This window comes from Microtus pennsylvanicus, chromosome 11, assembly GCF_037038515.1.
Source record: "Microtus pennsylvanicus isolate mMicPen1 chromosome 11, mMicPen1.hap1, whole genome shotgun sequence".
Lineage (NCBI taxonomy): Eukaryota > Metazoa > Chordata > Mammalia > Rodentia > Cricetidae > Microtus > Microtus pennsylvanicus.
Genome location: NC_134589.1, coordinates 12,474,617 through 12,487,806, shown reverse-complemented (window position 1 = coordinate 12,487,806; position 13,190 = coordinate 12,474,617). Strand labels below are relative to the sequence as shown.

Here is a 13,190-nt window from a genome sequence, read left to right as displayed (position 1 = left end):
GAAGGATGCTGCTTCAGATAGTACTCACGTCCTCGTGGTGAAGGCATTCTCACTTTCATGTATCTTACCTTTGTAAGATTACTAGTCTTAATGCTTTTTATGTAGTTGAAGTTTTACTGTCGACTCGTACATGGGTTTCTTTTCTTTTATTGTTGTTGTTCTTTGAGGCAAGGCTCACATAATCCAGACTGCACCTCTGATTCCCAAGTGCCAGGATCTCAGGCTGTGCCACCAGTAGGCTTCTTTTATCTTTGTCTAGATTCTCTATTGAAGAATGAACTCAATGTTTCCCCTGTATGGGAAGGAGGAACCAGGAGAGCTTAGCAGTTAAAAATGTTTAACTCTGTCCAAAGGATCACTGTGGATATAAATGGAAAGGTACCGAAAGCTGTGTACTCAAAGTTGGTATTGAAACGCCACACAGTAGCTCATTCCTTTAATGTCAGCACCCAGGAGGCCTCAAAGTCCTGCTGTAAGTTCAAAGCCAATTCTGGTTATTCACTGGAACTCTGCCTCAAAAGAAAGAAGGGGGGAGTATTAAAACTATTTGTTAAAAAGTGAGAAACCCTACCTCAAGAAGAAGAGGAAGGAGGGAGGGAGGGAGGGAGGGAGGGAGGGAGGGAGGGAAGGAAGGAAGGAAGGAAGGAAGGAAGGAAGGAAGGAAGGAAGGAAGGAAGGGGAAGGGAAGGGAAAACTTGGGGCTGAAGAGATGGCTCAACACTGTCTGCTCTTCCAGTGGACCCCCTTCTGGCAGCTCACAACCATCTGTGCCTCAGGTAAAGAGAAGCAGATGAGTATGGGAGCCTCCGTCCATATTGCTGTGTTCTTCATCCGCTTGTTTTTGTGGCCAGAAGTGTGTGTGGGCGTGACACAGCCCCAAACCATAGCTGGTTTCCCTGGATGAAGAAAGACTGCCCTAGATTGAACAGTAAAATGGTTACTTATGTTCAGTCTTCACCTTGAGTATCTTTCTGATGACTGTGTGTTGAAACAGAAACTGGACGACTGTCTCAGAAACTGAAGGATGTAGACTTACTTTGAGCTGTTCCAGCCATCATTTTCCAGGCCATGCTGCTTTTGCCTAAAGTAGTGGCTGGCATTTGGACACTTGGCTACCCCGCTATCTCAAGGAAAGTAGTTGAAGTTTTTGTTGCTAGAAGTATAAAGCTTGAGCTTCCAGCTAGTGTTCAAATATAGGAAACCCCGAATCTGCCCGACACTGGGAATGTGACAGCCTTCCACAGACTTGTGATAAGATGGGCATACTTGTTGGCAAATACGGTTTTTAAATGCTGTATAATAAAACATGCCAGTGTTTGAAAGCTTTGTATAACTCAGTTATCTGCTGTGTTCCCATTGTCCAGTGTCAGGTGCTACTAACCTGTGGCCAGATGACGACCCATTCATAATGCGGGGCAGACAGAGCCCTCAGTGTAGCGGGACCTGAGAAGGAAACTCTTTTCTAGGCCCACAGGGACCCAGCCTTCGGGAAACTAGGCCTACCAAATTTGGTGTCATGACAAAAATCTCTACAGTGACTTGGAAACTTTTGCAGTGACAACTTTTGTAATGCAGACATTGTTTTCCTTTATTTCGGTCAAGCTAACCTATTGTCACAGGTCAAGTGCAGGAGCAAATGTCTTGCTGTCATCCATTAAACCATAACAAATGTAGGTGCCTGTTGTGGGCTTCTGGTTGGCTGTGTATTTGTTTAATGTAGTGCTGAGGACTGACCCAGGGCCTAGAAGTGCTTTAAAGTTAGTATTTGTCAAAGTAGTTTCTTTGTTTCCTGATTGCTTTCTTCTTTTTTTCTTCTCTTTTCTTTCTTTCTTTTTTTTTTTTTCCTTTTTTTCTTTTCGAGACAAAAGTCTCCCTTATGTATCCTGACCTGGCCTTACACTTGGTAGTCCTGCTTCAGCTTTCCTGAATGTGACTGAGCAAAGTATGCTTGGACCAAGTGTAGGGCCCCAGAGCACAGCATAAACTGTAGCATCTAAGCCCTTGTAACTTTGTTTTCTTCTTGTTTTCAGGGTGAGTCTGTGAAGTATTTCCTGGATAACTTGGATAAACTTGGAGTACCAGTAAGTTTCAAAGCAATGGTTCTGGTCATTGATGCTTGGAAGCAGTTATCAGGATCGCATTTTCCTTTTTTTAATTGGGGGGCAGCTTGTTAGGGAAGTTAGAGAAAATGCTAAGCATCCTGCCTTTTCCGTTACTTCTGGTGGCAGTGCCATTCATGCTCTTTAAGAAGCTTCGTAGCTACAAACACTGACAGTTTTCCTCGTTTTTCAACATGAAAGAAATTTGTGTTTCAAAATGAGATTGCACATCATCTATTATTTTTCCAATATTGTTGGGGTTTCTGTATCAGAAATAGAGCAAGACTCCTTTGTATTGGAGTCAGGGAAATAGAGCTCTTTCCTCAAGGTCTGCTGAAGAAACTGAGGGAAGAGAGTCACCCTTGGAAGGAGCTTGTTATCTTCCCAGTGTTTACTCCAGAGTCTGACTCAGCTAGGCTGAGGCCTGCTTATGGCTTTCCTGTACCCATGGCAGGCAGGAGCTCCACTGTCTGCTCTCTGCATTGGCGAATACCCAAGAGTCGTTGGAAGTAAGGTTTTCACTGCTTAGAGCTGTTGCCCGAGAGGTAATTTGTTAGTCACAGACTCTAGTGCAGCTGCTTTTGCCTCTTCTTAGATTTCTGTTGTGAGAGCTTCTGGGCGCTGAGGCCTCAGTATTAGCGTGCTGATGAAAAACCCAGAACTAGTCTGCTGCGGGTGGGAGAGTCGCATACCATGTACTTGGGGTGCCAGGACCTGTACTTTTTTCCCCAGCAGGTTCATGTTCACATTTTCCTTATGTTTTTCCTACTGAATTTGCCTGCTGGGTGTGATGTGATGGCACACATCTGCAATTCTAACACTCAGAGGGCTGGGACAGAAGATCTTAAGTTTAAGGCCAACCTGTTTTAAAAACAAACTAAGGTTTAATTACATTTGTTTGCCTTTAAAGGAGTATTTTTTTTTTACTTGCTTTCCCGCATAGATATAAGAACCTCCCAGGACTTGGGTTCTTTCTAACTTACTTTGTGCACACAATGCCTGTAAGCGGAGGAAAGCACTGGGGGATGATGTGTAGGTGGGGATGTGGATGCACGTGTGCACACGCGAGTCGAGGTGCCTGCTTTTGGGGTTGTGTGTCTTCTGGTTGTTTGAGACAAGGTTTCTCCCTGGTACCGTCCTGTCCCCACCTCTCCAACTCTGGGATGTAAGTGGGGCTCTGCTAACACCCACCATTTTGATGTGGGTACTGGGGATCCAGACTCAGGACCTCAGGCCTATGCTGCGTGCATACACTTCACTGAATGAGTTTACCTCCTCCACCCTAAACATTTTTTAAAATGTATTTATTTTTATTTTTTGTGTATAAGTGCTTGTCTATATGTGTATATGTGCACCACTGTGTTTACCTGGTCCCCCAGGAGCCCAGACAAAGATGGTGGTTTTCTTGGAACTGGAGTTACCTCTGCCATGTGGATCCTGGGAACTAAGCCCATGTCCTCTTCAAGACTAGCTCTTATTACACAGCCCTGGAACCTGCTTTTTAGACCAGGCTAGCCTTGAACTCATTGAGATCTGCCTGTGTCTGCCTTCCACCGGAATTAAAGGCATGCACTATCATGTCTGGCTAATGATTTTCTTTTTAAAGAGTGCTTTCTTACAGTTTAAATAGAGCTAATTTGATCTGCTTTTCTGTTTTCAGTTAGGTTTTTCTCTAATCACACCATTCACATACATCTTTTCATTGTTGCTGGGGTTGTATTTTGAGGCAAGGTCTCTTGTAGCTCAGGCTAGAATTGAACTTACTGTGTAGTCAAAGACGACCTTGAACTCCACCGCAGGTCACTTCCATAGCTGTCATCCTTTTCCTGTCTGTATTAGTTAGCCCTTGTTTCTTTGTTGCATGTATCACAGTTGATGGTTACTTTGTCTTTTACCCATTCTTTCATGAGGACCCGGCTTCCATCTTTATAGTAAGAGTTAAGTCCCTGGTGCCTAGTGACAGTGCCTGGCTCAAAGTAGGCAATCAACAAATAGCTTGTAAATAAGTAGCCAGTCCCAGCCATTTATAGTAGGTGCTTAAACTGCTGAACTGAGAAGAGTTCTGAAGCCCAGAGAGCGCAGAGGAGAGCTGTGTGGTCAGCGCATTGTTGGGAAGGGGAGGAGAGTAAAGCTGGCCGGGCTGTGTTGCTCACCCATCCTGTGAACTTAGGACAAGTCACAGAATCCTGTTTGCTTCTCTCCTGTTAAAGCTGCAGAGACCCTACTATGTGTTGAGCCCTGGGAAAGACAAAAATGCAGACAGCTTGTAAAGTCAGTTTTCCATCCTACCTTGACTTTTAAAATATTTTGCCCATGAAGCTAAGTATTAAAACTGCTCCTCTTTGAGTTTTGCCAAAGAGCCATGGGTCTTGTGGAAAAGTACTAGCCTAAGAAAGAAGAACCAGTCAGGGCATGTAAGGAAGTGTGCCACTGGGGTGCAGTTACTCTCCGGCAGCTAGCAGCTGCCTTTGTTCAAGAGCTTGTTTCCATGCTCACAAGGTCTGGAAAGCCCAGGATGGTGGTAGGATCTGCAGTCTTAGAACGTGTAGACTAAGGCAGAAGAGTTGTCAACAAATTCCACGTCAACCAGGACAGCATAGCAATACTCCGCCTTAAACATGAGAGCGTGCACACGCGCCTGTGCAGGCACACACTCACACACTCGCATGTGCATAAATGTGTGATCCTAGCACTGAGGAGGCAGAGGCAAGAGTACAGGTCAGCCTAGTCGTCGTGGCGTAGCCACATGAAGGGTTCGGGAAGAGCTAACCTTCTTGACAGTGATGCTCTTCCAGGACAAGTGTGCGGGTGTGCATGTCCTGTTCCTCAGCAGAGTACTGGTGCTCAGACCCGAATAATAACACAGAAACTATTTTAATTACAACGCTGTTTGGCCAATGGCTAAGGCATATTTCTAGTTAACTCTTACATTTTAAATTAACCCATTCCTATTATTTTGTATTTTACCACGAGGCTCATGGGTTTCCAGTAAGGTTCCAGGGCATCTGTTTCCTTCCGCAGCTATGTGGCCTTTCCTTGACTCTGCTTACTCTCTCTATATATCTTTTCTAGCCTAGTTATAGTCTTCCCTGCTATAGACTGAAGCAGCTTCTTTAGTAACCAGTGGTAATAAAACATATTCATAGCATACAGAGGGGAATCCCACATCAAGTGAGTAAGAGCTGTTTGAACCGTTGCCTGGAAACAGACTAGCCATGCATGCGCACTGATAGTCACTTGTGCTAGGTTAAAGGTTTTTCACACGTATGACAGAATGGGGCTTATTCACCGTCATGAAGGAGGTGTGTACAATGAAGAAGCTTTGTAACAAATTAGAGAGTAGGTCAGAACCAAGCATGGAAAGTGAGCCTCGTGAATTATATTCTCAGATCCTCCTGTTTTTAGAGGGGCGAGGAACAGCATGGAGAAGCGTGGGCCTTGAAATGATTCTGGCCTGACCTAGGAGTGGGTACTAGTGGCGGTGCAGGAGGGTGAAGTCAGCTGGGAATTCCACCTACATGTGAGGTGCGCCGGTGGTGGGGCCTCACACCTGCAATTCTAGCCCCTGGGAGGCTGAGACAGGAGGATTGAAGGATCTCAAGCTAGAGGCCAGCTCAGGCTACTAGTAAGACCTTGTCTTTTTTTTTTTTTAATTATTTAATTTACACATCCATTATTGCTACTTGTGGACTCCTAAGTGTAAACCCTTTTCTCTTCCAGGATTACATTCCATCACAGCAAGATATTCTGCTTGCCAGGAGACCCACCAAAGGCATCCACGAGTACGACTTTGAAATTAAAAATGTTCCTTTCAAAATGGTTGACGTAGGCGGCCAGAGATCAGAACGGAAACGTTGGTTTGAATGCTTTGACAGTGTGACATCAATACTGTTCCTTGTGTCTTCAAGTGAATTTGACCAGGTGCTTATGGAGGATCGCCTGACCAATCGCCTTACAGAATCTCTGAACATCTTTGAAACAATTGTCAATAACCGGGTTTTCAGCAATGTCTCTATAATTCTCTTCCTAAACAAGACAGACTTGCTTGAAGAGAAAGTACAAGTTGTGAGCATCAAAGACTACTTCTTAGACTTTGAAGGGGACCCACACTGCTTAAGAGACGTCCAAAAGTTTCTGGTGGAATGCTTCCGGGGCAAACGCCGGGACCAGCAGCAGAGGCCACTGTACCACCACTTCACCACCGCCATCAACACGGAGAACATCCGCCTCGTGTTCCGCGACGTGAAGGACACAATCCTCCACGACAACCTCAAACAGCTCATGCTCCAGTGATGACAAGACTTGCTATTTTAATACCTTGTTGTGGTTTTGATTGTTTCTGTTTGTCTTGTTTTTGTTTTTTAAATAGCAGTTTACAACAGCGATTAGAAAAGTCTCAGTTCTGTGTCTAACTTCTTAGAGACCTTGTCCTTCTGCGGCCTTCAGTGTGGGACTGAAATCTGCTCTCTTAACACATTGCCAATATCTGCTGGAATCCAGGCTTTGATTGCTTCCACCTCGGCTTCCATTCAAGTCTAGGTGTAACTTCCTGGTCAGCCTCACACTAGGTGAATTTCAGGTTTGAATTCTTCTGCTTGCTAGCCGAGTTTTCCTGCAGTGCCAAGAGTAGGCAGCATCCTTAACTCTTTGTAGGGACGAGACTAGGAATGTTCAACTCTAAGATGAGACCCGAGAGAGAGTGCCTTACACAGCGTGAAGGGGCTGTTAGAGGAAGTTCAGTCTAGGGCCCGGCAGCCTAGGTCTTCGGAGGCTGAGCTGCGCTGTGTCGCACTTGCTTCCACACGCAGCAGTAGTTTTCTCGGTGTCTGTAGCTTCTGAAGGTAATGTCTTAGTGTTTAAGTTTACAGTACGGAATTCGGTCTGATGCTGGTGCGCTCACAAATGGTACATGGACTATATTGATCTAAAATAACCAGTGGCGTGCAGTTTGCCTTTTCCATATTTAAGTAGCAGTAACTTAATATGCTGTGTTAGAAACATTTTTACCATAACAGCAACTAGAAAGGGCATGCACCATAGCTGTTCCAGAGTGCCATGTGTCTGTCTCAATTGGTTTCGTGCCTTGCTGGAGGAAAACTCTGTTGGGTCTTCTTTCTTTTGCCCTCCTGTCTCAATCTCAGCAGCTCTAACTGTGGTGTTTTGGGGGTTCTTTGTCACCAAGAGCTTGGTGGGCAGTATTTTCCTGTGAAATAGCAAGAAGTCATCCTTTGAGTATCCCGTTCATGCTTAGTGTCCCTGTGGACACAGTTTGTATGTGTTGGTGCTGCTGTTGTGTAGGAGATGACAACCTTATTGAGGTACATTTGAATGTCTTAAGAATGCATCTAAGGACAAGTAATTCTTTTGGTCCATACTTAGGAGGTTTGCCTTTCACACACACACATGCGTGCACACACAAACACAAGCACTGCTAAGTTAAACCATGCCCATAAAGTAGCTTTGTGATTAGAGATACCCATAGTGACTAGCATACGAAAGCATTTGTCATGTTCCAGCTGGCCCGTGGAGTTTTCATAGCCTGAGCACACCCCTGCTTTCCCTGGAGAATGCATGAGGACTGTGGTGCCTCTCACGTTACTGTGTGACTCTTTTCAGGCAAGAAATTGGGCCCTCAAAGACTGGTCAACTTGGTGGCTCGCAGGCAGTGGTGTTCCTTAGTCCTTGATGGCCGGTGTGAGAACTGGGCCTCTTAGTGTCCTAACGAGGGATGTGTTCTCAACAGACCTGACTTGTCTTGGATTTGAACTCTTGCTGTCTTTTTATTTATAAATTCCAGTGTTTTCTTGCCTCTGGTAATACATGAGCTTAAGACATGTAGTCCAATATCACAGTGCAGGTGTTGGTAGCATAATTTATGTATGTTTGAAATGTTGTACATCTAGTCCTTTTTGCCAAAAAGAATGTATTATTTAAGTGTATGGGTTAGCATAACTCCAGGGCTGATGGACATTTGAGCACGTGCACGGTAACACTTGGTTTGTTTTGTGTTAATTTAGCAAGCATTACTGTGCATTGGCCACAACTAACTGCAGTGAAGGTAGAAGTCAGTCCCTCCAGAAAGCAGTTATGTCCAGTTACACCTGACTCTGGTGAGAACAGAAACCGTGCCTGTCAGAGCAGATCACTGACTTTCTCCATTGTGACTATTGCCAAGAAAAGACGAGAGCGCCCAGCTAGACACAGCATCCTTCTGGAGCATGCAGACGCTCAGAACCAAATGCAGTCTAGTACATTCTGAAGCAGTGGATTGCTTACTTGCAGTTTATACCGGGTTGTTTAGAATTCAAAGAACTATCAGGCTCAGCCAAAAAGTTCTGGTCCATGTTTGAAAGGAATCTTACAGCTGAAAGTCAGGTCCTTTTGTGAATTGAATTGTGTGAAGAGGAAGGCAAAATTTAGCCAACAGAATTGAGAAGGTGCTCCACCCTCCCTGCGCTGCCTCTGACTCCCCCAGTCCCTAAAGTGAGACTTGGAGTCGAAGCTCCGTGGGGCATTGGACTTTGCATGTCTTGGGCAAGTGGATTGACCCGTGCCTAACTACCCCTTCCTGCATTGCACGATCACACAAGTGTCTTGGTTGACTTTGAAATTTTTTTACATTTTACAGAGTTGCCTTATAAATGAAAGACACCATAGATTTAACCTTAATTGTTTCTAACGGGGAAAGGGCTTCTTATCATCTTGAAGGTGCGTTTCTGCCACTTAAATATGCCTAATCTTCTGAAATGCTGCTTTCTGCCAAATGCTGTCTGTATTAAATTGATGCCTCCATTTCAGTTTTTCTATCTGGAAAGGGTTTTGATAGCCAGAGGGCAGCTGCAGCCAAACAAGCCAGGGCACCCTGAAGAGGAGCACGTTTTCTCTCACAGTGCCCTGGTGGGTCCTTGGGAGGCTCTCCAGCCCAGGCTCTCCAGGGAAATGCCTGCTCAGTTGGTGGCAGCTGTTGATTTCAAGTGAGAGAAAGTAGGACCACATTGGTGCCAGAAATGACAAGTGTTGTCAGATGCAGTGCAGCCTGTACCCTCTAAGTGAACCAACCACCGTCCAGTGTAAGCCCAAATGCTGACGGGATGTGTTCCTCAGCGTTGGTGTTCACATCCGGTTATGCCTCGTTTATATGAAGAATAAAATCTCCCAAGTTATGTGGTTATATCCTGAAACTCAAGCTATTTGGAAATCCCTCAAATTGGTGCTTTCATTATTTAATGATACATTTAGGCAAAACCCAAACAAACCATTTGAAACGTTACTCTGGATCACAGTTTGTAGTGATGTCCTATTTCTCGTTCGAGGAGACCAAGTGTCAGTGTTAATCTGAATTTCCTGTATGAACTCATGCACCCTACCTGTAAAGCCCAGTCAAACCTTTGTAACAAATTCCCAAATAAACCTAGAGAAAGCCGCTCTGCTACCTTTTCATTTCTTTTAATTTTATTAAAAGATGGAGAGTACAGTCTTGCAGGTCCTCTCATTTGGAAATAGGCCTTGGCTGTATCTTCCTGTGGTTTCAGCACATTGAATCCCACGAGCCCAGCGAGCCTGTGCTGTGCTGCTCAGGAGAAAGCTCTTTCTCCTTTCTTTTCTTCCTTTAACGCTGGGATGGCTTTTCAGTCTAGAAAGCATGGGGCACATGATGCCCGTTTGCTTATGGTACGACGTTAGGACTTAGTCAGTTTCCACTAAAGATTGAATTCTGTGTTCAAACCTGATGGTGCCTTCTCAGATGCCATCAGCTGGATACCCCTAGCCTCGCCTGGCAGGCGCTTGCCCGATTCACCAAAGCGGTGTGTGTCCACTATCATTCTTCACCCGCCTGAATGTATATGAGCATTGAATTGACCTGTTCATCCCTATATATAGCGTTCAGGTCTAACCATCCAGTTTTAAGTGCCAGGGAATGGCACAGAACATTGTTTTCCATTTGTTTGTATAGCTGTGTGCTTTAGAGATGGGGTCCCCCTGTCTACTCTTCATCTTGAATTTGAGATCTCCTGACTCCGCCAAGAGCAGAGACTACCGCTTGCCTTTTCAAGCACACGTGCCTGTATCTTGTGGGCTATCAAGAGACTTTTGTGACCTTTGCTGTGTTAACGGTGATGAAACTCCAGATGGATTGAAGCCTACCTGAATGCAGGAAGCATAAACTTCCAATCTGTGACAATCACTGATCCTAAGAAACCACCTTTTTGCTATGTGATTCTGATTTTATTCACAGATACAGCACTGCTAAAAAGAGTGGCGATTTTGGCCCTAACCGTACCCGTTTGATGGTTGCAGGAGTGCCGGGGAGGAAGGAGGCAATGCGTTCTGGTTGAGCGCATAGGGTGATGAAGCAGACTGCACTGTGTAACCTCTCTTTACCTCTTTCTTACTTGAAAGCAGAATCGCAAAATACTAGATGGCTTTTCTCTATTACGTGTGAGCTCGCGGGGCACAAGAAGCCTTATCCGAAGCACTCAGTGCGACCGTGGCAGATACCACTCCTAACGAGACATGGTTTATTTTACCCTGAATAAAAGTATTTGTGGCTTAGATTTTTTTTTCTGTACATCTTTTTATAACTTTCCAGGAACTAGGCACATTGTCTGATACTGTTGTAAATTTCTTTTGGCCAGTGCTTTGGTTCCAGAGTAGCAGTAAATTATTTCTCCAGGAGGTCTGTGAGTGGAAGGAATGGTTTCTTTTTATAAAACGAGTTGCTATTCATTTAGGCTTTTTACTTTTGTACATATTTTTGCAAAAATTTGTTTCCTTACTATTAATATTTGCTTTGTAAAAATTACTGACATTTAATAAACATTTATAAACGATTTGATAGCATGATGTTTCAACTCTGACCCCCGAGTGAGCTTCACATTTGAAAGCAGAAGCTAGCACACCCTGCTGAAGGCACGGGGGTCTACCCGCAGCCTTCACGGAGTCCTCACTCAGGCCTCTACTGTCGTGAAGCAGAAAGGGACACACCTGTCCTGTCCCCCCCCCTCCCCGCGTTTGTGTCTCTCGGAGGCGCTGGGTCTCTGAAGGCTTCTCCACCCCAGTCTTATCCAGTTACAGCAGGATTACTCCTAAGCCTGCTGTCGTCAAATTGGCATTTAAAACGCAACACGTCTCCACTCATTTTTCTCCCTCCAGTAAACGGTTGGGCGGTGGAGGCGTGGGTAGTAAGGTTTCCCAGCATCTCACGTGTTGCTGCTTCCCCGGTGAACACCAGGCATTCTTTGGTGTGTTTGTCACTACTAACGAGCCAATAATAAGCTGAGCTTGGAGTTTACAACTGCTAATCCCGGCTCCAGGAGGGCTATGCCAGGAGGATTGACCCAAGTGCCTGGTCAGGCTGACTGCAGTCTGGTCTAGAACGAGACTGTCACAAAGAGCCGGTACGAAAAGGATGGCTGTATATGAAAACCTCACGTGATACCTCAGTTTCCCCTTGAAGTCCTCTTCTGGAGGCCATGCGGGATCCTGCATTGCATTTGTCCTCTCTTCTCAACTGTTGCTTGTCCCTTGTTCTCCAGACTTTCTTGTTTATGCCAACACTGGCAGTTTTGAGAAACGCTAGCCAGGGATTTTGTGGAATGTTCTATTGGGATTGGCCTGACGCTGGCCCAATACTTTCTCATTAGACTGTAGTATGGGGTTTAGAACCACCAAGTATCCTTTTTACGTTGTCTATTCCCATAAATCTATTTATAAAAATAGATGGTCAGCCCAGAGGCCTTAGACGATAAGAGACAGCCGTTCTCTGCTGGAGAGATGACTCAGTGCCTGCTTCATAAGCACGAGGTCTTTGGCTTGACCTTCAAAACTCGCGTGAAAAGCCAGGCATGGTAGTTCACACCTGTAATGTCAGGGCTGGAGATAGATTCGTGAAGCTCATTGGCCAGCCAGCCAGCCTGGCTTAGTCCATAAGCTCCAGGATTGGTGAAAAACACTGTCGCTAAAAGTTAGAGAGTGATAAAGACCATGATGTCGGCCGCTGGCCTACACATAGAATCACACACTCACAACACACAATATATGCTTGGATACACCCATGTACACACCCATACTCACAAGTACATGCACAGACCACATACAACAATTATCTGTGCTTTCTGATGGCCTAAGGCAACTCCTCCAAAAGGGTTAACTGGCCCAGAGGGTTGACCCCACAGGTGGAGAGCCACTGCCTTCCCGTTTTATAAGGCGCAAGTTAGAAGTCATTAACTTTTTCAAAATCTTTTCCTAAGGGAACCAAGAAACTTATGTAACCCAAGCTGGTCCTGAACTTTCAATCCTCTTGTCTCGGCATCAAGTGTTGGGATTACAGCTATGGCTCACCACCACTGTATATGCCTTTTACTTGCATCTATATGTTTGTGACTTATGTGTTCAGCTGTATGTATGCATGCATGCATCCATGCATGCATGTGCCAGACTCAGTGTTACCATGGGGTGTAGTAGTTATACCTCTCCCCCTTATCGTTGAGGCAGAGTCTCTCTACTGACCCCACAGCTCACCAGTTCATTTCCCACCAGGCCCACCTGGCATTGACATGGGCTCTGGGGACCCCAGCGCCAGTTCTCACACCTGGATACCAGTGCTCCATCCACAAGCGTCCGTCCTCTCCCTCTCCTGCGCCCCCCCCCCCCCCCGAGTCTTGCTAAGTGGCCTTAACTGATGTCTGTCTTCTCCCTAAATGAACTTGGGTTTCTCCCACAGCTGGACCTGCCCAGCAGCTGTAAGTAAATGCCTAGTAGCAATGCTGGCTCCCCAGCCAGTTAGCTCCAGTCCCTGGCAAATAAAAATTCTTTTCTAGGGCCTCGCTTTCACATGATATTTAACTCTGGATCCTGAAAAAAAAAATTATGATATAAAATTTGGACTTTATGTAAATGTTGGAAAACATATTTCAGAGACAAGTTTTTAAAGGCTTTCTGCAAGGTTTAAGAGCTTTGGAAAATGAAACTAATTTGAACATTGGAATTCCCCCTCCAACAAAAAAAAAAACTAAAAAAAGAAAGAGAAAGAAAAAGGCTTTGGTGAGGAGAAGGCCCAGTGGAAGAAGTGCTTGTAGCTCACCTGTGAGG

The 13,190-nt window shown here is 45.2% G+C and overlaps 1 protein-coding gene across 1 annotated transcript in view; it reads left to right on the top strand.

The window, feature by feature from the left end:
• The window catches only part of Gna13 (G protein subunit alpha 13), a 39,309-nt gene extending 28,379 nt beyond the window's left edge, over window positions 1-10,930 (top strand). Inside the window, exons 3-4 of the mRNA XM_075990275.1 lie at window positions 2,031-2,081; window positions 5,820-10,930. Of these exons, the coding sequence (XP_075846390.1) occupies window positions 2,031-2,081; window positions 5,820-6,392 (624 nt within the window). The 3' untranslated portion in view covers window positions 6,393-10,930. The remainder of the gene's footprint in view (window positions 1-2,030; window positions 2,082-5,819) is intronic.
• Window positions 10,931-13,190: the final 2,260 nt, after the last annotated feature.